The sequence below is a fragment of the Rhinopithecus bieti genome, unplaced genomic scaffold, assembly GCF_001698545.2.
Source record: "Rhinopithecus bieti isolate Rb0 unplaced genomic scaffold, ASM169854v2 scaffold_14229, whole genome shotgun sequence".
Taxonomy (NCBI): domain Eukaryota; kingdom Metazoa; phylum Chordata; class Mammalia; order Primates; family Cercopithecidae; genus Rhinopithecus; species Rhinopithecus bieti.
Window position 1 is genome coordinate 1,458,597 of NW_016807978.1, and position 27,773 is coordinate 1,486,369.

At 38.5% G+C, this 27,773-nt stretch overlaps 1 protein-coding gene across 2 annotated transcripts in view; it reads right to left on the reverse strand.

Annotated features, from left to right (window-relative positions):
* The window catches only part of FAM117B (family with sequence similarity 117 member B), a 133,019-nt gene that overhangs the window by 39,269 nt on the left and 65,977 nt on the right, over positions 1-27,773 (reverse strand). For both annotated transcript variants that reach the window (XM_017884414.1, XM_017884415.1), the window contains exons 3-4: positions 2,506-2,598; positions 1,178-1,291 (exon numbers count right to left, since the gene is read on the reverse strand). In XM_017884414.1, the coding sequence (XP_017739903.1) occupies positions 1,178-1,291; positions 2,506-2,598 (207 nt within the window). The remainder of the gene's footprint in view (positions 1-1,177; positions 1,292-2,505; positions 2,599-27,773) is intronic.

Genomic DNA, 27,773 nt, shown 5'->3' on the forward strand with positions numbered 1-27,773 from the left:
AAATAGTTGTTATACTATATTTTTTATTTTTATTTTAAATTATATTTTAAAATATATTTATATTTATGCATATTCTATTTTTTTTCAAATATGTTTGATCCATGGTTGGTTGAATCCATAAATGCAAAACCTGAAGATATAGAGAGTCAAATGTATATTTTTATAGCATGCAAAGGAGCCATAGACAATACATAAAAAATGAGAGTGACTGTTGTCTAACAAAAACTTATTTACAGAAACACATGGTGGGACATTCTTGGCTCCAAGGCCACAGTTTGCCAACTCCAGTATTATAAAACAATCTGAGAGTCACAGAAACTAGCCTTCTAGTTTCCCTCTACCTTCCAGGCCCTGCTGCTACCTTACTGTTAACATGGAAAATTGAATCTAGCCTTCCACATTCCCAAAGCTTCAATTCTGGAACTTGAGAGATCCTGAAGGACCTGAAATGAACTTGCTTTCTCCTTGCCAAGAGATTTCATCCAATTTCAATTCAGTTAAAGGAAAGTGCTCCTTGGACAGATGAGCCATCAAGAGCAGTTCATGGGCTCTACTAAAAAATCAAAGCAGATAAAGATTTGTCTCTATCAAAAGACTTCTATGAGACAGGTTTTTTTTTTATTATTATACTTTAAGTTCTAGGGTACATGTGCACAACATGCAGGTTTGTTACATATGTACACATGTGCCCTGTTGGTTTGCTGCACCCATTAACTTGTCATTTACATTAGCTATTTCTTCTAATGCTATCCCTCCCCCATCACCCCAGCCCACAACAGGCCCCGGTGTGTGACGTTCCCCACCTGAGACAGGTATTATTATCCCCATCTTCACATGAGGAAACTGAGACTTAGAAAGGATAAATTATTCAGCCAGGGCCTGTTCCATACCCAATACTCAATTCTCTGTATCATTCTGCCTCCAATACATTGAACTGATAAAGACAAACATGGTAAACCAAAATAGATAAGTAGCTATGTCTCCTAGAAGTCACATCTTAGGTCACTAGAAGAAAATATCATTTTGTCAACTTAATATAAAGACTGTGATTCAGTATTTAAATCACTGTTTCAAATATATTTTGAGCATTTTGTCCTAAACAATTACCAATGAAATAACAAATCACCAGAAAGACAACAAATTCCTTTTCTGGATTTTGTGGTATTGGTACTCTTACCTGACACTGGTTAATAGCTGCATGGTTGCCATGAAATGGAGACTGTCTTTCTTTATCTCGATGATGCCGACTGCTGTGTTTACTTCTCTGCAACTGCTGGCGTAATTTTGCAATCTGAGAAAGCAAAAATAGCAAGTACAACAGAGTGTTTTCCACACGAAATAAAAACACATCCTTCCTTAGTAAGAACTAGTAAAACTCACCCTTAATAAGTCCTTTGAATTTGTGAAACACATCACAGTCTCATTTTTTTGTTCATAATTTTATACATATATACAACACATGGATGTATGTGTATATGTTCCAACACTGTTCTCAGCCTTCAAGCTTCCCAAGCACTACACAAATAAAGTTTTCAGCACTTAGAATAAGTACATTACAGTTTTCACAAAGAATTAAAAAAAAAACATTCTCATTGCCTTTACCATAAGTTAACTTTTATTTTTAGATTTCTTTATTGAACACCTAACTTTCAACAGCTCCAAAAATTACACAGTATTTAAAAATCAACTCAAGCCATGAAATATATTCACAGGTATCATCTTTAACGAATGTAATTCCAATGAATATCTTATTTATTCTTTGACCGAATTTTTGCATTTCTACATTATGTGTGAAATGAAAATGTCACTAATTAGCAGCACAGAAAATGGTAATCATAACACGGAGCCATAATCATCATGGTTATAGTGAATACTGCATTTCAGAAACACCACCATATATAGAAAAATAATAAATGTGGCCGGGTGCAATGGCTCATGCCTATAATCCCAGCACTTTGGGAGGCCAAGGCAGGCAGACTGCTTGAGGTCAAGAGTTAGAGACCAGCCTGGACAATATGATGAAACCCTGTCTCTACTGAAAATACAAAAATTAGCTGGCCATGGTGGCATATACCTGCAGTACCAGTTACTTGGAAGGCTGAGGCACGAGAATTGCTTGAGCCCGGGAGACAGAGCCTGCAGTGAGCCAAGATTGCACCACTGCATTCCAGCCTGGGCAACAGAGTGAGACTCCATCTCACCAAAAAAAAAAAAAAAGAATAAATGTGAATTTGTTGTATTGTTACAATGTTTAAATCTGATATTAACAGACAAGTATGAACTCTCCTAAAAAAAGACAAAAATACAAATCAGGTGATATACAAATCTCCCTACTCAAATCTTTATTAAATCAATACAATAATTGTTTTCCTGTTATTTCACAAGCCAAAAAGAAAAAAATATATCAATGGAAAATTACAAAGACTTGCTGCCCATAATATCAAGGAAATAGCCAACAGAAGGATCATATTTCCACATCCACTATCTTAGAACCATTTTTCTGACCTCCTTAAGTTGATCTGTACTGCCCCAAGATGCTGAGCGCTTATGAGATCCTTTCTTCTTTTCAGAGTATTCTTCAGCCCATGCACTCTCTGTCTGTAATGAAAAAACAGGGGAGGTATATTTTAACAAAAATCATTTCACAACAATCTTTACCATACTTTTCTATTATAAAACATATTTCCATTACAGAAAATTAGACATTAAAATAATTAACACAAATTACTCAAAATTCTCCTAGCACCAGTTACTTAACTGGTATTAATTACGATGAATATTTTGGCACACTTCATTTTTATTGCTAATAAAAAATTAGTATTTTTAAATAATTATAATTATACTCCAAATAAAGCATTTATGGAACAAAGTTAACTATGTAGAGTAACTAGAGTTACTACAGTCAACTAACATATAATAGCTAATAATGTTAGTTACTATTAGCATGCATCAGGCATACTTGCTAACATACAAGCTAACATTCTTGTGCTCTTACGCGCTAGGCACTGTGCTTTCATATGCTTTATCTGACTTAACACATGTAAGTTGCCTAAGGTGTTACAGCTAGGAAGTGGCAAACCCAAGAAATAAACCTAAGACTCCAGAGCTCATAATATTAACTTCTGTATTATGTCTAGTCTTGCCATAAGTATCTGCAGAGAATAGCTTCAAAAACGTTAAACCTGGCTGGGCGCAGCAGCTTACGCCTGTAATCTCAGCACTTCAGGAGGCCAAGGCAGGCAGGTCACGAGGTCAGGAGTTAGAAAACGCCTGACCAACATGGTGAAACCTCATCTCTACTAAAAATACAAAAATTAGCCGGGCGTGGTGGTGTGCACCTGTAATCCCAGCTACTCAGGAGACTGAGACAGGAGAATTGCTTGAACTCGGGAGGTGGAGATTGCAGTGAGCCGAGATCGTGCCACTGCACTCCAGCCTGGATGACAGAGGGAGGCTCCGTCTTGAAAAAAAAAAAAAAAAGTTAAACCTTAAGTAGTTATACCAAACCTAGAATTTAAAGAGTATACTGGGAAAGAAAATACAAATGAGTTCCTAGCACATGAAACTATGCTCAACCTCACTGATAAGAAGGGAAACGAAAGTTAAAGCTTCAACAAGATTGAGCAATTTGCTAATATAAACTTTCCTATATTGTTAGTGGGAGTGTACAGCCTTTATGGGGGCATATTCAGCACCTGCTGTCAAAGTTATAAATGCACAAACTGACACAGCAACCCCTTATTTAACAATTTATCCTGCACAGATACCAAATGTACATCTTTATGTACAAAATGACTTGCCTATTATCCCTGTAGCACTGTTATTACAAGTAAGACTGAAACAATGTAAATAAGTTAGATTTATTTAGGCCTGGCTAAATAAATTGTGGTATACCTTTATAACAGAGTACTGTGCAGCTATAAAAAATGAATAAGGAAATTCACAATATACAGACATGAAATAATCTCCATGATATACTGTTTGTTTTTTTTGTTGTTGTTTTTTTTTTTTTGAGACGGAGTCTCGCTCTGTCACCCAGGCTGGAGTGCAGTGGCCAGATCTCAGCTCACTGCAAGCTCCGCCTCCCGGGTTTACGCCAATCTCCTGCCTCAGCCTCCTGAGTAGCTGGGACTATAGGCGCCCGCCACCTTGCCCGGCTAGTTTTTTGTATTTTTTAGTAGAGACGGGGTTTCACCGTATTAGCCAGGATGGTCTCGATCTCCCGACCTCGTGATCCGCCCATCTCAGCCTCCCAAAGTGCTGGGATTACAGGCTTGAGCCACCACGCCCGGCCCATGATATACTGTTAAGTGAAAAACCTCAAGGCTCAGTACCGTGTGTATAGCAACTGCCTTTATATGGGACTGTTAAAAAGAATGTATGTGTATGTAAATTATATCTGGAAGAAAATACATGGTAACAAAGAGAACTGGTACCAGTCGCTGTCTCTGGGGAAAAAGACCCTTAGTGTATACCCTGCTGTACCTTTTGAATTTTGCACTACATGAAATAATAAAAAATACCAAAAAATACTGTGCAGTTTGAATATTCTTTGCACTATCAACGTACCAATTACTAATTATAAAATGGTCTAGTTTCAAATGGGGAAGGAAAAGTTTTCAAAAATGAAGAAACTGCAATTCTAATTAGTCATGTTCCAGGTCTGGATCTTCTCCTTATAGCTAAAAGGACTCCATTCTGACAAAGATCCTTAAATACACTGAATCAAAAGGAAGGGCTACAATTTGGTCAACTTCCCACCACTCTATGCCCTATTTCACCCTAAACTCCAGTTTCACTTTGAGGTTACCAACTGATGTCACACATCCCAGAGGTGACCCCTACTGTACTTATAATTTCTCATATTAGGGTCCACAGGTTCTTTAAGTCCATTGTTAAAATACCTGTCACAAAGATCAACATGTAAATAGGACCATATAGCATAAAGTATCAAAATCAAAAACCAAAATCAAAATAATAAACTTAATACTATAAAATTTAAAATCTTAACAAATGAATTCTTTTTTTTTTTTTTTAATTTTTAGGTTCAAGGGTACATGTACTGGTTTATTATATAGGTAAACTGGTAAACTCGTGTCATGGGGGTTTGTTGTACAGATTATTTTGTCACCCAGGTACTAAGCCTAGTACTCATTAGCTGCTTTCCCTGATCCTCTCCCTCCTCCCACCCTCCACCCTCTAGAAGGCCCCAAAATCTGCTCTTCCCCTCTATGTGTCCGTGTGTTCTCATCATTTAGCTCCCATTTATAAGTGAGAACACACAGTAGTTGGTTTTCTGTTCCTGGGTTAGTTTGCTAAGGATAATGGCCTCTAGCTCCATCCATGTTCCTGCAATGGACATGATCTTGTTTACTTTTATGGCTGCATAGTAGTCCATGGTGTATATGTACCACATTTTCCTTATCCAGGCTACTGTTGATTGGCATTTAGGTTGATTCCATGTCTTTGCTATTGTGAATAAGCAGCATAGTATGCGTGGTTCAGAATCACATATGTTGGTGTTAAACAAACACATTTAAGTTTCAGATCAGTTAAATAACATTTTTTGGGCCAAGCACAGTGGCTTATACCTGTAATCCCAGCACTTTGGGAGGCCGAGGTGGGTGTATCATGAGGTGAGGAGTTTGAGACAGCCTGGCCAACATAGTGAAACCCCGTCTCTACTAAAAATACAAAAAATTAGCCAGGTGTAGTGGCAGGCACCCGTAATCTCAGCTGCTTGGGAGGCTGAGGCAGGAGAATTGCTTGAACTTGGGAGATGGAGGTTGCAGTGAGTCGAGATCTCGACACTGCACTCTAGCCCGGGCGACGGTACAAGGCTCTATCTCAAAAAAAAAAAAGTATCTTAAGATGCTTCTCCTATATGAATTTTTAAATTCCTCATTTATAAGAATAATGTAAGGCCAGGCACAGTGGCTCATGCTTATGCATGGCTAATCCCAGTGCTTCGAGACGCCAAGGCTTCAGGATCACTTGAGCCCAGGAATTCAAGACCAGCCTAGGGAACATAGGGAGACCTCGTCTCTAAAAAAATGCAAAACATTAGCTAGGCATCATGGCTCACGACTGTTGTCCTAGCTACTTGAAAGGCTGAGGTGGGATGATTGCTTGAGCCTGGGAGGTTGAGGCCGCAGTGAGCTGTGCTTGCTCCACTGCACTCCAGCCTGGGTGTCAGAGCAAGACCCTGTCTCAAAAAAAAGGAATAATGTCATCTACCTACTAAAATTATAACGTAATTAAAAGAGTTAGTATGTGTAAAGGGTTAAATTTTTAAGCACAGTGCCAATAACAAAACATTCACTCAGTAAATGTTCATTATTATTTTCATTCCATTAGGCCAAGAAGTCGTAACTTATTTTGTTATCTCTATGGTCATAAAGACAGATGAAAGAATGCAAATAATTTTTGATGAAAAAAATGGCCATAATAATTTCAAGTAAAACAGAGGGTAGAAATAAAATAAGTTTTATGAAAAGAGTTTTTTGCAAATTCTAACCAAATGCAAATGATAACCCATCTCTTTCATACATTTTATATTACTGTTTATATGAAAACTTCAGGCTAAAATCGTGACAAAGAGTTACTTTATAAATACAATTCCAAATTCAAAAGTGTTTAAATTTTATCCCTGCATTTCAAATGGTAGTTTAGTATTTAATTCAGACCTTATTAGAGGTTCTCAAATACAGTTTGAAAAAAAAGTTGGTTTATACCTCTCCCTATGTAAGAGGGGAGGAACCCTTAGAGATAAGAGGGAATCCCTCTATTTAGGAAATCTCCTTAATATATTAAGTGAAATACAAGGTTGCAGAAAAATGTATAGACTATGATACCTTGTGTGTAACCAAAAAAAATCAGTTTTTCTTGTTCATTTGTGATTGTATGTGTGGTTGTGGGCTTGGGCACATGCAACCTCCAAGAAAATAACTGATTTAGACAAGGATCATCGATGGAAGCGAAAACTATTAGGTAAAAGCTACTGAAGAACAGAATATTTATGTGGTGCCAAAACTCACAAATTACTTGCTAATTACAAAACCAAAAAGTTCATTTTCTTTCTAAAGTGAAGAATAATTAATTTAAAAACTTAATGTAATTAAGAAAACAAGTGCGAGAATGACCTGTTCTAAATTAAGGAAGACTTCAGAGAAACCAAGTGCAACGTATGAATGTTGAATTGGGTCCTTCTGGGTCCAAGTGTAATGTATAAATGTTGAATTGGGTCATTAAAAAAAAAAAAAAAACATATTGGGGAAATTTTAACATAAACTGGTTATTACATGATATTATGGAATTGTTATTTTTTTTTAGGTGACCTACTGCTATTATGGTTATATAGAAAATATTCTTAGGAGATACATATTGAAATATTTAGGGATAAAATATCATAATATCTCCAACATACTTTCAAAATTGCAGCAAACACACACATACATACAAGATAGGTAAAGCAAATATGACTAATGTTTAAAACTCTTGAATCACAGCTGTAAAGCTGTAGTATTCTTCTGATTTTTTTTTGTACATATAACATTTTCATAATAAAAAGGAGAAAAATCTTAGGTCATTTCCACTAATATTTTATGAACTCCCTTTAGGACAATTCCATAAAGAAATACCTCCATTAGAAAGTATTAGACAACAAATCAATACAGAAGAATGATAGAGCTACAAAGTCATCATTTTGGAACTATTACAGTAATAACTGACTTAAGTAATAATCATCAACAAATGCTAAAACCAATGAGTGTTTCTTGGAGAACAGAATATTTACAATCTCAACTATTTCTCCACAAATTACTTATTAGTTACAAAGGTTTCTGATGGATCAAACTTAACATCACTGACTTCATATGACTCTTGATCCACAGGCACAGAAAGGAACATACATCCCATAAGTATTCCTAACAAAAATGTAACAAATTGAATCTTATCACAAAGGAATATATAAACCCAAGTGGACAACATTCAAAAAAATACTGGTTACACTCTTAAAAAACATTAATGTCATGAAAGACTCAAAAACTCAGGCTGAGGAACTTCCCTGGATTAAAGGATATTGAATAGAAATGACATGTGGCCGGGCGCGGTGGCTCAAGCCTGTAATCCCAGCACTTTGGGAGGCTGAGACGGGCAGATCACGAGGTCAGGAGGTCGAGACCATCCTGGCTAACACGGTGAAACCCCGTCTCTACTAAAAAAATACAAAAAACTAGCCGGGCGTGGTGGCGGGCACCTGTAGTCCCAGCTACTTGGGAGGCTGAGGCAGGAGAATGGCGTAAACCCGGGAGGTGGAGCTTGCAGTGAGCTGAGATCCAGCCACTGCACTCCAGCCTGGGCGACAGAGCGAGACTCTGTCTCAAAAAAAAAAAAAAAAAAAAAAAAAAAAGAAATGACATGTAAATGCCATGTGTGCTCCCTGACTGCATCCTAGATTACAGGGGAAATTGCTATAGAGCACACAATCTGAGCAACTGAAAAATTTGGAATATAAACCATATATTAAATAACAGTATTGTATCAATCTTAAATCTCCTGAATTTGATAATTATATTGGTATTTTTAAAAGTCCTTGTTCATATACATGCTGAAACAAGTAAGAAGAGTTAGAATGTCTGCAACTTACTAATGATTAGCAAATAACGTAATTGTACATACAGACAAAAATAAAGCAAAATGTGGCAAATGTTACTTGGTAAATATAGGTGAAAGGTATACTGGTACTTAATATCCTTGCAACTCCTCTGTACACTTAAGATTTTCTCAAAATAAAAGTTTTAAAATCAGGAAAATTATTAAATGACAGTAATTTTAAGTATAAAAATTAATTCAAAGAAAAGCAAAGGTATATAAAAGATTCCTATAGATTTATTAAGAACAAATTAAAGATGAGAATAACAGTATTAATTACTAAGATAAATAAAAATAAACATAAGGAGCAACAGACAGCTTTGCTCACTTCAGTGATAAGATGTTCAGGGCAGGAAAAAATACCTAGCAAAGACATCAGTTTTACTTAGACTCCTAAAGCCAAAGAGAATTGCTTTCTTTGTTCAACTAAGAAGCTGTGCTTTGATTGTAGGACACTTAGGTATTAATAAAAAGTAAAACTGAGTTTTAATTAAATGTTTTGATTTTGTTCAGTTTTGTCTTACATACTAGAAGACTTATATTTAAAAGTATCTAATAATGTGTCAGACACTGGATTAACGATTGGAGGTCAAGAGGAAATACAGCTCTTATTCTCAAATAGCTTTTTCTAGGAGAGAAGGAATAAATAGCTAGTTATGATATATGTGATGACAGAAGTCCCCTAAGAAAGGCACCTAATCCAGAATTGGAAGGACAGGGGAGGCAGGTAGGCAGAGTTTTATGGAATGAGGAGATACTACCAGAGTACAAGTCATCCAGTCAAATGGTGGGGAAAGCATTCCAAACAAACTAGATCACTGGGAAGCATCAACGAGTGGAGCACATAGGGCCAGGTTCATTGTTAAGACCTGGAGTACATCTTCAAAATTATTTTTAATGAGGTTAAAAAATGTATTAGTTACTCCTTGACAAATACAGATGCAAAGATCCTCAATAAAATACCAGCAAACCCAACCAACAACAAAATTTTTTAAAAATTATATACCACAACAAAGTGGAATTTATCCCTACGATGCATAGAAGATTCAATAAACAAAAAAACAACTGATATAATAAGCCACATTAACAAAATAAAGAATAGCATTATATGATCATTTCAACAGATACAGAAAAAAACTCAAAAAATTCACGCCCTTTCATGGTAAAAACAAACCAGGAATAACAGAAAAGCATCTCAACATAATAAAATAAATTTCACAAAGGAGAAGCCCACAGCTAACACCACATTCAATGAAGAAAAACTGAAAGCTTTTTCTCTAGGATCAGGAACAAGGCAAGGATGCCCCACTCTTGTCACTTCTATTCAACACAGTACTAGAAGTCTTAACCAGGACAATTAGGCTAAATAAATAGCCTCCAAATTGGAAAAACAAGAATTAAAATTGTCCCATTTGGACACAACATTATGTTATTATAGAAAACCCTAAAACTCCACAAAACAAACTGTTACAACTAAAAACAAGTTGCAGGATACAAAATCAACAACAAAAAAATCAGATGTGCTTCCAAACATTAACAAATATCTAAAAAGGAAATTACGAAAAAAGGTTCTGGAATGCAGGCAGCAAGATGGCAGAATAGAAGGCTGCACTCATTGTTATCCCAAGAAGGGCACCAATTTAACAACTATCTATACACCAAAAAGCACCTTCATAAGAACCAAAAATCAGGCCGGGCGCGGTGGCTCAAGCCTGTAATCCCAGCACTTTGGGAGGCCGAGACGGGCGGATCATGAGGTCAGGAGATCGAGACCATCCTGGCTAACATGGTGAAACCCCGTCTCTACTAAAAATACAAAAAAAACTAGCCGGGCCGTGGTGGCGGGTGCCTGTAGTCCCAGCTACTCGGGAGGCTGAGGCAGGAAAATGGCATAAACCCGGGAGGCGGAGCTTGCAGTGAGCTGAGATCCGGCCACTGCACTCCAGCCTGGGCGACAGAGCGAGACTCCGTCTCAAAAAAAAAAAAAAAAAAAAAGAACCAAAAATCAGATGAGCACACACAGTACCTGGTTTTAACTTCATATCACTAAAAGAGGCATTGGAAGAGGGTAGGAAAGACAGGTTTGAATAGCCAATGGCACCATTCCCCCTCCCTCCTTCACCCGTTTGCCACTGCAGTGAACTGTGTGGTGCGCATCTGGGAGAGGGAGAGCACAGCGGTTGTGAGAGATTGCACTGAACTCAGTGCCGCCATCGCTGCAGAAAGCAAAATAGGCTGAACTCAGCTGACACCCACCCATAGAGGGAGTACTTAAACTAGCCTTAGCCAGAGGGGAATTGCCCAACCCCATGGCCAGAACTTGAATTCCAGAAAGCTTCATCACTGCAGACTAAAGTACTCTAGGGCCCCAAATAAATTTGAAAGGCAGTGTAGGACACAGAGACTGCAAATCCTAAGCAAGTCCTAACGTAACTGGGCTCAGAGCCAGTGGACTTGGGGGACACGGAACCTACTAACATATGAGCAGGGGCGGCCAATGGTGTGCTGGTGCCACCCAACCCCAGGTTACACAGTTCACAGCTCCAAAAGAGATATATTCTTTGTCTTGCATCTTGGATACCAGCTCAGCCAAACAGGATAGGACACCACTCAGAGACATGAGGCCCCCTTTCTAGGTCTCAGCTCCTGGAGGACATTTCTAGACACACCCTAGGCCAGAAGGGAACTTGCTGCCTGGAAGGAAAGAAACCAGTACCAGCAGGACCCATCAGACTAAAGAGCCTGTGGGCCCTGAGAAACCAGCAGTCATGGCCAGGCAGTGTGGACCTTGGATAAGACTCTGAGACTTGCTAGCTTCAGGTGAGACTCAGCGTGTTCCCAGCTATGGTAGCTATGGGAATACTCCTGCCTGAGAAAAGCAGAGGGAAAAAAAAGTAAAAATAAAGGGAACTCTGTCTTCCACCTTAGGTACCAGCTTGGCCACAGTGGCATAGAGCACCAAGCGGGCTTTTGGGGTTCTCGATTCCAGGCCTTGGCTCTAGATGGCATTTCCGGACCTGCCCTGGGCCAGAGGGGAAACCACTGCCCTGAAGGGTGAGTTCCACGCCAGGTAGCATTAACCACAAGCTGGCTGAAGAGCCTTTGGGCCTTAAGGGAACACTGGCAGCAGTGGCCTGGCAGTACTACCTGTGGGTATGTGGCAGTAGTGGCTACAAGGTGAGGCTCCTCTGCCTATGGATAGGGGAGGAAAGAGTGGCAAGGACTGCATCTTGTGGTCTGAGTGCCAGCTTGCCAGAAAGACTTCTAAGGTTTTTGACTCTAGTCCCTGACTCCCTACAACATCTCTGGACCTGCCCAGGACCTGGGGAAACTTACCACCAGGAAGGAAAGGACATAAACCTAGCTGATTTCGCCACCTACTTACTGCAGAGCCCCAGGGCCCTGAGTAACCATAAACACTAGCCAGATAGTGGTTACAGCAGGCCTTGGGTGAAAAGCTATGCTGGCTTCAGGTCTGACCCAGTGCAATCACATTGGTAGTAGTCACAGGGGTGCTTGTGTCATCCCTCTCCCAGCTCCAGGAGGCTCAGAACAGAGGACACTCTGTTTGTGAGTGTCTTGAGAAAGAAACGGAACACAACAAGGGTCTCTGCCTTGTAATCCAGATAATTCTTCTGGATCTTAACCAACATCGTCAAGGCAGTATATCTACAACTCTGCAAGAATATCACAACATTACTGAGCTTGGGGTGCACCCTAACAAAGACACAGCTTAGATTACAACACCTATGTTTTGTTTTTTTTTAAGACAGGATCTCCCTGTCACCCAGGCCGGAGTAGTGGCACCATCTCAGCTCACTGTAGCCTCAACTTCCTGGGCTTGAGTGATCCTCCCACCTCAGCCTCCCAAGTAGCTGAGACTGTAGGCATATGCCACCACACCTGGGTTTGTTTTGTTTTGTTTTGTTTTGTAGAGATGGGGTTTCGCCATGTTACCCAGACTGGTCTCAAACTCCTGAGCTGAAGCAATCTGCCCTTCTCAAACTTCCAAAGTGCTGGAGAGTTACAGGTGTCAGCCACTGCACCCAGCCAACACCCAGGCTTTGCAAATATCTGAAAATCTTTCCCAAGGACAGGTACAAGCAAGCCTGCACTACAAAGACCTACAATAAATACCTAACTCTTCAATGCCCAGACACAGATTAACATCCATTAGCATTAAGACCATTCACGAAAGCATGACCTCACCAAATGAACCAGAGACCAATGCTAGAGAAGCAGATATGTGACCTTTAAGATAGAAAATTCAAAATAGCTGTTTTGAGGAAGCTCAAAGAAATTCCAGGTAACACAGGGAATTCAGAATTCTATCAGACAAATTTAACAAAGAGATTGAAATAATTAAAAAGAAGCAGAAATTCTGGAGTTGAAAAATGCAACTGACATACTTAAGAATGCATTAGAGTCTTTTAGTAGTAGAACTGATCAAGCAGAGGAAAAAAATAGTAAGCACGAAGGCAGTTTATTTGAAAACACAGAGTCAAAAGAGACAAAAGAAAGAAAAAAAGAAAACAATAAAGTATGCCTACAGGATCTAGAAAACAGCCTCAGAAGGGCAAATTGAAGTTATTGGCCTTAAAGGGGAGGTAAAGAAAGAGATAGGGGTAGAAGGTTTATTCAAATGGATAACAACAGAGAACTTCCCAAATCTAGAGAAAGATATCAATATCCAAGTAGAAGAAGGTTATACATTACCAAACAGACTTAACCCAAAGAAGACTACCTCAACACAACTCCCAAAAAGTCAAGGATAAAGAAAGAATCCTAAAAGCTACAAGAGAAAAGAGACAAATAACATGTAATGGAACTCTAGCACATCTGGCAACAAACTTTTCAGTGGAAACCTTACAGGCCAGGAGAGAGTGGCATGACATATTCAAAGTGCTGAAAGTAAAAAGCTTTTACCCTAGAATAATACTGGCAAAAATATTCTTCAAACATGAAGGAGAAATAAAGACTTTCCCAGACAAACAAGAGCTGGGGGATTTCATCAATGCCAGACTTGGCCCACAAGAAATGCTAAAGAGTACTTCAGAAAGAAACAGACATTAATGAGCAATAAGAAATCACATAAAAGTGCAAAAGTCACTGGTAAGAACCCAGAAAAACAGACTATTATAACACCATAACTGTGGTGTGTAAATCATTCTTACGTAGAAAGACTAAACGATGAACCAATCAAAAATAATAACTAAAAGAATTCTTTAACACACAGACAGTGAAATAAATAGAAAAAAAAGCTTAAAAGCAGGGAAAGGAAGTTAAGGTGTAGAGTTTTTATTAGTTTTCCTTTTGCTTGTTTGTTTGCAACAGTGTTAAGTTGTTATCAGCTTAAAATAATGGGTTATAAGAGAATTTGGAAGCCTTGTGGTAATCTCAAATCAAAAAACATATAACAGATACACTAAAAATAAAAAGCAAGAAAATAAATCATACCACCAGAGAAAATCACCTTCACTAAAAGGAAGATACGAAGGAAGGAAAGAAGGAAGACCACAAAACAACCAGAAAACAAGTAACAAAATGGCAGGAGTAAGTCTTTACTCTTCAATAATAACACTGAATGAAAATGGACTAAACTCTCCAAACAAAACACACAGTGGCTAAATGAATAAACAACAGACCCAATGATCTGTTGCCTACAAGAAATACATTTTGGCCGGGCGCGGTGGCTCAAGCCTGCAATCCCAGCACTTTGGGAGGCCGAGACGGGCGGATCACGAGGTCAGGAGATCGAGACCATCCTGGCTAACACAGTGAAACCCCGTCTCTACTAAAAAATACAAAAAACTAGCCGGGCGAGGTGGCGGGCGCCTGTAGTCCCAGCTACTCTGGAGGCTGAGGCAGGAGAATGCCGTGAACCCGGCAGGCGGAGCTTGCAGTGAGCCGAGATCCGGCCATTGCACTCCAGCCTGGGCGACAGAGCGAGACTCCGTCTCAAAAAAAAAAAAAAAAAGAAATACATTTCATCTATGAAGAAACATATAGGTTGAAAAAAAAGGGATGGAAAAAGATGTTCTATGCAAATGTAAACCAAAAAAGAACAGAAGTAGTTTCAAGACAAAAACTGTAAGAAGAGACAAAGAAGGTCACTACATGGATGTTATATCCTCAATTCAGCAAGAGGATATAACTGTAATATATATGCACCCAACACTGGAGCACACAAATATATAAAGCAAATATTATTAGATCTAAATAGAGATAGACCCCAATACAATAACAGCTGGAGACTTCACCACCCCACTTTCAGTATTGAACAGATCATCTATACATAAAATCAACAACAACAACAACAAAAAGACTCAATCTATACTATAAACCAAATGCACCTAATAGATATTTCAACCAACAGCTGTAGAATACACACATTCTTTTCCTCAGCACATGGATCATTCTCAAGGATAGACCATCTGTTAGGTCCCAAAAAAAAGTCTTAACACATTCTGAAAAATCTGAAATAATATCAAGCATCTTCACTGACCACAATGGAATAAAATTAGATATCAGTAATGAGGAATTTTGGAAACTATAAAAAAAAAACATGAAAACTGAACAATATGCTCTTGAATAACCAATGGGTCAATGAAGAAATTAAGGAAATTTAAAAATTTCTTACAACAAATGATAATGGAGGGCCAGGCATGGTGGCTCAAGCCTGTAATCCGAGCACTGTGGGAGGCTGAGGCAGGCGGATCACCTCAAGTTGGGAATTCGAGACCAGCCTGGCCAACATGGTGAAACCTCATCTCTACTAAAAATACAAAAATTAGTTGGGCATGGTGGTGTGTGCCTGTAATCCCAGCTACTTGGGAGGCTGAGACAACAGAATTGTTTGAACCCGGGGGGCAGAGGTTGCAGTGAGCCGAGACCACGCCACTGCACTCTAGCCTGAGCAACAGAGTGAAACTCCTTCTCAAAAAAAAAAAAAAAAAAGATAATGGAAACACAACATACCAAAACCTATGGGATACAGTGAAAGCAGTACTAAGAGGGAATTTTATGGCTAAAAGTGCCTACATCAAAAAAAAAGAAAAACTTCAAATAAACAACCTAATAATGCATCTTAAAGAACCAGAAAAGAGCAAACCAAACACAAAATTAGGAGAATAAATAAAAAAGATTAGAACAAAAATGAATGAATTTGACATGAAGAAAATACAAAAGATCAACAAAACAAAAAGGTAGATTTTGAAAAGATAAAACTGACAAATCTTTAGCCAGACTAAGAGAAAAAGAGAGATCTAAATAAAATCAGAGAGGGAAAAGGAGATATTACAACCAATACCACAGAAATTCAAAGGATCATTACTGGCTACATGAGCAACTATATGCCAATACGCTGGAAAATCTAGAATAAATGGATAAATTCCTAGACACACACAATCTACCAATATTGAACCATGAATAAATCCAAAACTTGAACAGACTAGTAACAAGTAACAAAGTCAAAACCATAATAAAAAGGACCTCAGCAAAGAAAATCCCAGGACCCGATGGTTTCAGTGCTGAATTCTACCAAATATTTAAAGAAGAACTAATACCAATCCTACTAAAACTATTCTGAACAACAGGGGAGGGAATATTTTCAAACTCATTCTATGAGGCCAGTATTACCCTGTTACCAAAAACAAACCTTCAAAGAAAGAAAACTATAGGCCATTATCACTGATGAATATTGATGCAAAATTCAACAAAACACTAGCAAACTGAATTAAACAACACATTAAAAAGATCATTTATTATGACCAAATGGAATTTATCCCAGGGATACAAGGATAGTTCAACAAATGCAAATCTATCAATGTGATATATCACATTAACAGAATGAGGACAAAAACTATATGATCATTTTGATGCTGAAAATGCATTTGATAACATCCAACATCTCTTCATGATAAAAACCTTCAAAAAACTGGGTATAGAAGGAACATATCTCAATATAATACAAGTCATTTATGACAGACCCATAGCTAGTGTCATATTGAATAGGGAAAAATGGAAACCCTTTCCTATAAGACAGGGAACATGACAAGGATGCCCACTTTCACCACTGTTACTCGATATAGTACTGGAAGAGCTAGACAGAGCAACTGGAAAAGAGAAGGAAGTAATGGGCACCCAAATTGGAATGGAAGAAGTCAAATTATCCTTGTTTGCAGATAACATGATCTTATATTTGGAAACACCTAAAGCCTCCACCAAAAAAAAAGAGAGAACTGATAAATTTAGCAAGGTTGCAGGATACAAAATCAACATACAAAAATCAGTGATATTTCTACATGCCAACAGCAATTAATCTGAAAAAGAAACCAACAAAGTAATTCCATTTACAATAGCTACAAATAAAATAAAATACCTAGGAATTAACTTAACCAAAGAAGTGAAAGATCTCTTCATTGAAAACTGTAAAACACTGAGTGGAGAAATTAAAGACACACAAGAAAAGGAAAGAAATCCCATGTTCATGGATTAAAAGAACAGATATTGTTGAAATGTTCATACTAGCCAAAGCAATCTAGAGATTTAATGCAATCTATATGAAAATGCCACAATATTCTTCACAGAAATAGAAAAAAAAATCCTAAAATTTATAAGGAGCCACAAAAGACCAAGTTACTCTGAGCAAAAAGAACAAAACTGGAGGAATCACATTACCTGACTTCAAATTATACTACAGAACAACAGTAACCAAAACGGCATGGTACTGGCATAAAAACAGACACACAGAGGTCAGTGGAATAGAAGAAAGAATCCAGAGATAAATCCATACATCTACAGCAAACTCATTTTTGATAAAGATGCCAAGAATATACACGGGGAAAGGACAGTCTGTTCAATAAATGGTGCTGGGGAAGCTGGTTATTCATATTCAGAAGAATAAAACTAGACCCTATCTCTCACCATATACAAAAATGAAATCAAAATGGATTAAAGACTTTAAGACCTCAAACTATGAAACTACTACATGAAAACTCTCCATGATGTTGGTCTGGGCAAAGATTTCTTGAGTAACAACGCACAGGCACAGGCAACCAAAGCGAAAATGGACAAATAGGGTCATATTAAGTTAAAAAGCTTCTGCACAGTAACGGAAACAATCGACAAAGTAAAAAGACAACCCAAAGAATGGGAGAAAATATTTGCAAACCACCCATCCAACAAGGGATTAATGGCCAAAATATATAAGGAGCTCAAACAATTCAATAGGAAAAACTCTAATAACCCAATTTAAAATGGGCAAAAGATCTCAACATATATTTCTCAAAAGACATACAAATGACAAACAGGTATATGCAAAGGTGCTCAGTATCACTGGTCATCACAAAAACACAAATCAAAACTACAATGAGATACCATCTCACCCCAATTAAAATGGTTTTTATTCAAAAGCCGGGCAATAACAAATACTGGCAGGAATGTGTAGAAAAGGGAACCCTCATATACTGTTGGTGGGAATGTAAATTAGTACTACCACTAAGGAGAACAGTTTGGAGGTTCCTCAAAATACAAAAAATAGAGGAACCATATGATCCAGCAATCCTACTCCTAGGCATATACCTGAAAGAAAGAAAATCAGTATATCAAAAAGTGATCTGCACTCCCATGTTTATTGCAGCACTATTCCCAATAGCCAAGATTTGGAAGCAACCTAAGTGTCCATCAACAGATGAATACATAAAGAAAATGTGGTACATAAACACGATGGAGTACTATTCAGCCATAACAAAAAAAGAGATCCTGTCATTTGCAACATCATGAATGGAATTGGAGGACATCGTGTTAAGTGAAATCAGCCAGTCAGAGAAAGACAAACTTTGCACGTTCTCATTTGTGGGAGCTTAAAATTAAAACAGTTGAACTCATGGAGACAGAGAATAGAAGGATGGTGATCAGAGGCTAAGAAGGTTAGTAGCAGGCAAGAAGGGAAGGGGGATGGTTAATGGGTACAAAAAATACAGTTAGATAGAATAAGATCTAGTAATTGATAGCACAACAGGGTGATTCCACTCAACAATTTATTATACATTTAAAAATAAGTAAAATAATATCACTGGAATGTTTGTAATACAAAGAAATCATAAATGCTTGAGATTATAGAGATCTCATTCACTCTGATGTGATTATTATGCATTATATGCTTGTATCAAAATATCTCAGCTGCCCCATTAATATATACACCTACTATGTACCAATAAAAATTAAAAATAAGAAAAAAATTACGAAAATTAGGAAAGCAATCTCATTTACAACAGCACCAAAAATAACATAAGAATAAGCATAACTAAGGAAGTGAAAGACTTGTGTACAGAAAACTAAAAAACACTGATTAAAGAAATTCAAGATGACATAAACAGGCATTTCACGTTCATGGACTGGAAGACATTTAATACTGTTTAAACGTCCACACTACCCAAAACCATCTACAAATTCAATGTAATCCCTATCAAAATCCCAGTGGCATTTTTATGGAAATAGGTAATAATTCTGAAACTCATGTCAAACTACTAAAGACCATGAATAGCCAAATAAATCTTGAGAAAGAACAAAGCTACAGGCATCATACTTCTTGATTTCAAGACATACTAAAACGTTACAGTAATAAAAACAATACAGTACTGCCATAAAGATAAGACATATATCAATGGGACAGTAGAGAGAGCCCATAAATAAATCCACACATTAACACTCAACCAATCTTCAATGAGGGTGCCAACGGGGGAAGGACAGTCTCTTCAACAAATGGTGCTGGGGAAACTGAATATCCACATGCAAAAGAAAGAAGCTATACTCTTACTCCATAGAAAAATCAATTTAAAATTGATTCAAGATTTAAATATAAGACATGAACTATGAAACTCCTAGAAATAAACATAGGGGACAAGCTTCATGATACTGATCTTGACAATGATTTCATGACATCAAAAGTACAGACAAAAAAAAGCAAAAACTAAAAAGCTTATGCACAACACAGAATACAATCAACAGAGTAAAAAAGCAACCTAAAAAATGAGAAAATATTTGCAAACTACGTATCTGATAAGAGGCTAATCTCCAAAACATGTAAGAAACACATACAACTCAATGGCAATAAAACTAATAATTAAAAAACAGGCTGGCCAGGCATGGTGGCTCACACCTGTAATTCCAGTACTTTGTGAGGCCGAGGTGGGCAGATCACCTGAGGTCAGTTCAAGACCAGGCTGACCAATATGATGAAACCCCACCTCTACTAAAAATAGAAAAATTAGTCAGGTGTGATGGTGGGCATCTGTAATCCCAGCTACTCGGGAAACTGAGACAGAAGAATCGCTTGAACCCAGGAGGCGGAGGTTGCAGTGAACTGAGATCGCTCCATTGTACTCCAGCCTGGGCAACAAGAGCAAAACTCTGAAGAAAAAAAAATTTTAAAAATGGGCTAAGGACTTGAATAGATATTTCTCCAAAGAAGACACGCAAATGACCAAGAGGTATATAAGAAAATGCTCAACATTACTAATTGGGGAAAGATAAATCAGAACTACAATGAAATATCATCTTGCACCTGTCAGGATGGCTATTATCAAAAAGACAAGTGTTGGTAAGGATGTAGAGAAAGTGGAACCCCTGTACACCGTTGTTGGGAATGACAAACAGTAGAGCTTCTATGGAAAACAGTATAAAGGTCACTCAAAAAATTAATAATTGGCCAGGCCTAGCAGCTCATACCAACAATCTCAGTGACTCAGGAGATGCTGAGGTGGGAGGACTGCTTGAGGCCAAGAGTTCAAGATCAGCCTGGGCAACAAAGTGACACTCTGTCTCTAAAATTTTTTTTTAAATTTTTCAGGTGTGGGGGCACATGACTAGAGTCCAGCTATTTGGGAGGCTGAGGCAGGAGGATCACTTGAGCTCAGGAGTTCGAGGCTGCAGTGAGCTATGATCATGCCACAGTATTTTGGCCTGCGCAACAGATCAAGACTCAGTCTCTAAAAACGAAACAAATAATTAAAAATGGAAAAACCACATGCTCTAGCAATTCCAAAAAAGAACTGAAATCAGTATTTCAAAGAGGTATCTGCACTCACATGTTCACTGCAGCACTATTCACAATAGCAAAGGTATAGAAACAACGTAAATATCCACTGGCAGATGAATGGATAAAGAAACTGCAGCATATACATACAATGGAATATTATCCAAGCATTCAGTCTTAAAAAAAGAAAGAAATTCTGCAGTATTTCTTGAGGACATCCTACTAAATGAAATAAGTCAGTCACAAAAAGACAAATACTGCATGATTCAACTTATATGAGGAATCTAAAATAGTCAAATCATAGAATCAGAAATGGAATGGTGATTGCCAGGGACTGCGGGGATGGAGTAAGAGAGTTACTAACCGATGGACATAAAATTTCAGTTAAGCAAAATGAGTAAGTTCTAGAGATCTGTTGTGTAATTATCATACCTGTTGTATTTATACTATATTGTATACGTAAAATTTTGTTGACAGTAGATCCCTTCTGACAATAAAATAAATAATTAGGCTGCATGTGGTGGCTTATGCCTGTAATACCAGCACTTTGGGGGGCCAAAACAGGCAGATCACCTGAGGTCAGGAGTTCGAGACCAGCCTGGCCAACATGGTGAAACCCCATCTCTACCAAAAATGCAAAAAATTAGCTGGGCATACTGGCACGCTTGTGTAATCTCAGCTACTCGGGGGACTGAGGCAGGAGATTGCTTGAACCTGGGAGGTGGAGGCTGCAGTGAGCCAAGATCGCACCATTGCACTCCAGCCTGGGCAACAGAGCAAGACTCGGCCTCAAAAAAAAAAATATTGTTACACAATCATGAAACTATTTGTTTTATTGATTGATGGATTGACTTTTGAGACAGAGTCTCACTCTGTCACCCAGGCTGGAGTGCGGTGGCATGATCTCAGCTCTCTGCGACCTCCACCTCCCAGGTTCAAGCGATTCCTGAGCCTCAGTCTCCTGAGTAGCTGAGATTGCAAGCGCACACACCACCATGCCTGGCTAATTTTTTGTATTTTTGGTAGAGATGGGGTTTCACCATGTTGGCCAGACTGGTCTTGAACTCCTGCGCTCAAGTGATCTACCTGCTGTGGCCTCCCAAAGTGCTGGGATTACAGGCATGAGCCACCATGCCTGGCCATGAAACTATTTGTATTAAAGGATTCCAAAATACAACCCTTCATCTGCTAGATGTGCCCAGCCTATTTAATGGGCCAGGCCCAGTGGACCACACCTGTAATCCCAACACTTTGGGAGGCTGAGGCAGGAGGATGGCTTGAGTCCAGGAGTTCAAGACCAGCCTGGGCAACACAGTAAGACACCCATCTCTCCAAAAAAATTTTAAAATTAGCCAGGTGTGGTGGCATGCACTTGTAGTCTTAGCTACTTGGGAGGCTGAGGAGGGAGGATTGCTTAATCATGATAGGTCAGGACTGCAGTGAACCACCCAGCTGGTGACAAGCAAGACCTTAAAAAATAAATAAATAAATAAATGAAAACAACAAAAAAACAATGTATGGTGTCACTGGCCTAGAGAAATTTGATCTAACATGTGAAATAAGAAAGGATAGGAACACCACTCCAAGTAGTAAAGATTTGGAAATTAAAATTCTCAGACTCCTAGGCTTACCCCAAGGAAGGCAAAGCTACTGACAGGCAACAACAGAACCTACACTGAAGTTACTTAATTTAGGCCCCCCAAAAAAGACTGTAACATTTCTTTTACTCCTAATGTTACACTTTCTACTCCTGTTACATTCTAATTTCAACCAGTAGACCAAGGTTTTATTCAAAACAGCTAATGTTACTCAAAAAGTAATTTTACCTCTTCATTTTCATAACATTAAAATATACTTCTTAGTATTGCTTAGATCTACCAAACATGTAAAATAGTGATATTTTTACTCTAAATTACAGACTATTCTTTCACATTCAAAGAAAACACTCGCTAAACAAGTTTGTAGATTTTATACACCAGCTATCTTCAGTAATTCAACAATATTCTCTAGTTTTACTAAATTATCCCAACTTTTATTGTTTAATCACAGGACATCTTACAAAGTTTCCTGATTCAGATCCTTTTCCATAAATTGGAAAACTCCAAATTTTTCCATAATGCAAATGCCACCCTATAAATTGTAAAAATAAACACTTTCATAAAATATTAATCAAAATCAACCTTTGAGGGTTTAAAAAAAATAGCCTCAGAAACACAAAGGGTCTAGGAAAAAATAAAGTAAGACTTTTAAAAGCAAAAGATGACTGGTTTATGCCACAAAGAAACCAAACCAAAGAAACAGGAAAGAGAAAGATGCGTGGGGGCATGCGACTGTAGTCCCAACTACTCAGGAGGCTGACGCAGGAGGATCCTTTGAGCCAAGGAGTTTGAGGCTGTAGCACATGGTGACTATACCTGTGAAGAGCCACTACACTCTAGCCTGGGAAACACAGTGAGACTTTGTCTCTAAAAGAAAATTTAAAATAAGAAAGAAATAGGAAAGAAAACCAGACATCAATCACCCAGGTCACAGAAAGTTAAATACTCAGATAAATCACCTATAAGGTAAATAAGCCTAGGTTAAGAAAGTTGGAAAGAAAATACCTTCTGAGTCGAAGGAATCCCAAATAATGCCAGCACGCATACACATTACAGTTTCTCTCCCTAAATTGGTATAGTCAGCAAATACAAAAGGCACTCTGAAAATCAGGTAGTTTAAACCAAATTAACAGAACTGCCACATGGGTAGCTAATGCTGGAAATATAAATTAATCTAACGTTTTTGGAAGGCGAACTTGCAAAGAATCAGACAAGAATCTTTAAAAGAACATAGAGGCAGTGTGGGGGCAGAGGTTGGTGACATTGTAGCTCTGTACAAACTCTAAAGCAGAAAAAATGGCAAATCAGTCTTATAGGCAATTAGGCCCATTGACATGCTGGAGCACTAAGCTAGAAGGCTCTCAGGGTATTTGAACATACACAGAATAAAGAATGACTGCCAAAGAGACAGGAAAAAAGAAAAAAAGAAAAAGAAAACCTTTGTGTCAAGTAATTATGATGATAAATAATCATGTACAGTAAAACCTTATTCACTCATTCTCATGACCAAAGTAAATGATGAGGTGGGATATGGAACAGGAGGAGAGATTAACATCTTTCAAAACTTGTTCCATGTTCTTAACTTTTTTTTTTTTCTTTTGAGACGAAGTTTTGCTCTTATTGTCCAGGCTGGAGTGCAATGGTGCAATCTCAGCTCACCACAACCTCCACCTCCCGGGTACAAACTATTCTCCCGCCTCAGCCTCCCAAGTAGCTGGGATTACAGGCATGGGTTGCCACACCTGGTTAATTTAGTAAAGATGCGGTTTCTCCATGTTGGTCAGGCTGGTCTTGAACTCCTGACCTCAGGTGATCCGCCTGCCTCAGCCTCTCAAAGTGCTGGGATTACAGGTGTGAGTCACTGCGCCTGGCCTTGTTAACTTTTTAAATGCTGCATTTCTCTTTCTCTGTATTTTCCAGAATCTCCTTCTCCCATTTCCAATCTTCCCCTAGGAGCTGGAAAGGGCTGAGAGTAATACATAATTATTTCAAAATCAGGCCGGGCACACTGGCTCACACTTGTAATACCAGCACTTTGGGAGGCTGAGGTGGGCGGATCACCTGAGGTCAGGAGTTCAAGACCAGCCTGGCCAATATGGTGAAACCCATCTCCACTAAAAATACAAAAAATAAATAAATACATTTAGCCGGGCATGGTGGTGGGCACCTATAATCCCAGCTACTCAGGAGGCTGAGTCAGGAGAATTGCTTGAACCTGGGAGGCAAAGGTTACAGTGAGCCGAGATTGTGCCACTGCACTCTAGCCTGGGCGAGACTCTGTCTCCAAAAAAAAAAAAAAAAAAAAAAATCAAGAAACCAGGGCTTAGAGTAGTGACATGATAAAATTTGAAAAAAGTCTACATCAGCTTTCTGAAAGCACCCACCTACAACCTAAGATAAAGTATTTCCAACATATTCTTTGCAGCAGCACTGCCTAGACTGGCAAATAACTGATAAAAGTGCCCCAAGCCCCTCGCTAAAGGCAGAAATCACTTATCAGTCTCAGCAATATTTATCCTGAATCTTTTCAACAGGATGCTCTAGGAAGGCAAAAGCAATAGATCAAATTCCTTAGGGGATAAAACCTACATTCCATTCTTGTTCAAATCCGACAATAATTCAAGATAATCACTTTAATTTTTAATTTAACAGAGAACATTTATTGAATGTTTACTAGGTGCCAGATACTGTTCTAAGAGTTTTATATGTTTTCTTTCTTTATTTTGTTTTTTTTTTTTTTTTTTTTTTTTTTGAGGCGGAGTCTCGCTCTGTTGCCCAGGCTGGAATGCAGTGGCCGGATCTCAGTTCACTGCAAACTCCGCCTCCCAGGTTTATACCATTCTCCTGCCTCAGCCTCCCGAGTAGCTGGGACTACAGGCGTCCGCCACCTCACCCAGCTAGTTTTTTGTATTTTTTTTTTTTAGTAGAGACGGGGTTTCACTGTATTAGCCAGGATGGTCTCGATCTCCTGACCTCATAATCCGCCCGTCTCAGCCTCCCAACGTGCTGGGATTACAGGCTTGAGCCACCGTGCCCGGCCATGTTTTCTTTATTTAATCTTCAAAGTAACCTCAAAAAATTGGTACTATAGTTCTCTCATTTTTACAAAAAGGAAACAGAGGCACAGAGATGTTAAGAAAGTGTCTGAACTCTAAAGGAGATAGACAAATGGCCAGTAAGCACATGAAAAGATACTCAGCACCATTAGTTATATGGGAAAACAAATCCTAACAATTAGATACAACACACCTACTAGGATGACTATAATTTTTAAAACAAGTGTTAGTGAAAATATAGAGAAACTAGAATTATATACCTTCATGCATGGGGATGGAAAATGATACAGCTGCTGTGAAAAACAGTTTGGCAGTTCCTCTAAAAACTAAACATCGAATTATCATGTGACCTAGCAATTCCACTCTCAGGTATATATCGAAAGGAACTGAAAAGCAGGGATTCATACAGATACCTGTATGTACATTGCAGCATTGTTCCCAACAGTCAAAAGGGAGAAATACCCCAAATATCCATCAACAGATTAATAGGTAAACAAAATGTGGTATATTGATAAATGTAATATTATTTACCCATTAAGAGAGATTAAGGCCAGGTGTGATGGCTCTTGCCTGTAATCCCGACACTTTGGGAGGCTGGAGTGGGGATCACTTGGGGCCGGGAGTTCTAGACCAGCCTGGGCAACATAGAAAGATCCTGTCTCTACTAAAAACTCAAAAAACAAGGTGGGCATAGTGGTGCAAGCCTATAGTCCTAGCTAATCAGGAGGCTGGGCAGGGGAGGCATCCCTTGAACCCAGGAGGTCGAAGCTGTAATGACCTGTGATCATCCCACTATACTCCAGCCTAGGCAACAGAGGGAAGGAGGCAGGAGGAAGACAGGATGGAATTAAGTTCAATAAATGATACAACATGAATGAACCTCAAAAACATTATGCTAAGTGAAATGAGTCAGACACAGGAGAACAAACTGTATGACTCCACTTATATGAAATGGGCAAATTCATGGAAACAGAAAGTGCAATAGTGGTTAAGTATTAACTGCCAGTGGTATTTAGTGAGGAAAAAAGGAGGATAGGGAGTTACAGGGTTTCTTTTTGGAGTGATGAAAACGTTTTGGAAATAGTTAGCAACGGTTGCACAACATTGTGAATGTAATTAATGCCACTAAATTATATACAGTTATCCCTCAAAAGATATTGGGAGTTCAGTTCCAGACCACTGCAATAAAGGGAGTAACACAGTAAAGCAAGTCACATGAATTTCTTTGGTTTTCCAGTGCATATAGAAGTTAGTTTGCACCATGATATAGTGTATTAACTGTGCAATAACATGTCTTAACAAACATACATATCTTAATTTTAAAATATTGATTTAAAAATGCTAATGATCATCTGAGTCTTCAATGAATCACAATCTTTTTGACAGTGGAGGGTCCTGACTTGATGTTAACGGCTGCTGACTGATCAGGGTGATGGCTGCTGAAGGCCGGGGTGGCTACAGCAATTTCTTTCTTATTTATTTATTTTTTTATTTTATTTTATTTTTGAGATATAGTCTCACTCTGTAGCCCAGGCTGGAGTGCAATGGCATGATCTTGGCTCACAGCAACCTCTGCCACCCAGTTCAAGCGATTCTCCTGCCTCAGCCTCCTGAGTAGCTGGGATTACAAGTGCACACCACGCCCTGCTAAATTTTGTATTTTTAGTAGAGACGGGGTTTCACTATGTTGGTCAGGCTGGTCTCGAACTCCTGACCTCGTGACCTGCCCACCTCAGCCTCCCAAAGTACTGGGATTACAGGTGTGAGCCATCGCGCCCGGGCAGCAATTTCTTAAAATAAGACAACAATTAAGTTTGCTGCATCAATGGGCTCAGGTCCTTTCACAAAAGATTTTTCTGTAGCACACAATGCTGCATGGGTAGCATATTGACCATAGTACAATTTCTCTCAGAATTGGTGACAACCCTCTCAAAACCTGCTACTGCTTTAAAAACTAAGTTAGTTTATGTAATATTCTTAATCCTTCATTGTCATTTCAACAATATTCACCACATCTTCACCACGAGTAGATTCTATCTCAAGAAACCACTTTCTTTGCTCATCCATAAGAAGCAATTTGTCTTAAGTTTTATGAGATTGCAGCAATTCAATCACATCTTCGGGTTCTACTTCTAATTCTAGCTATCTTGCTATCTCTACCACATCTGCAGTGACCTCCTCTACTAAAGTCGTGAAACCCTCAAAGTCATCCATGAGGGTTGGAATCAACTTCTTCCAAACTCCTGATAATGTTGATGTTTGACCTAATCCTACAAATCACAAATGTTCTTAATAGCACCTAGAATGGCAAATCTTTTCCAAAAGCTTTTCCATTTACTTTGCCCAGATCCATCAGAGGAATCACTATCTATGGCAGCTATGGCCTCATTAAATGTATTTTCTTTTTTTTTTTTTTTTTTTTTTTTTTTT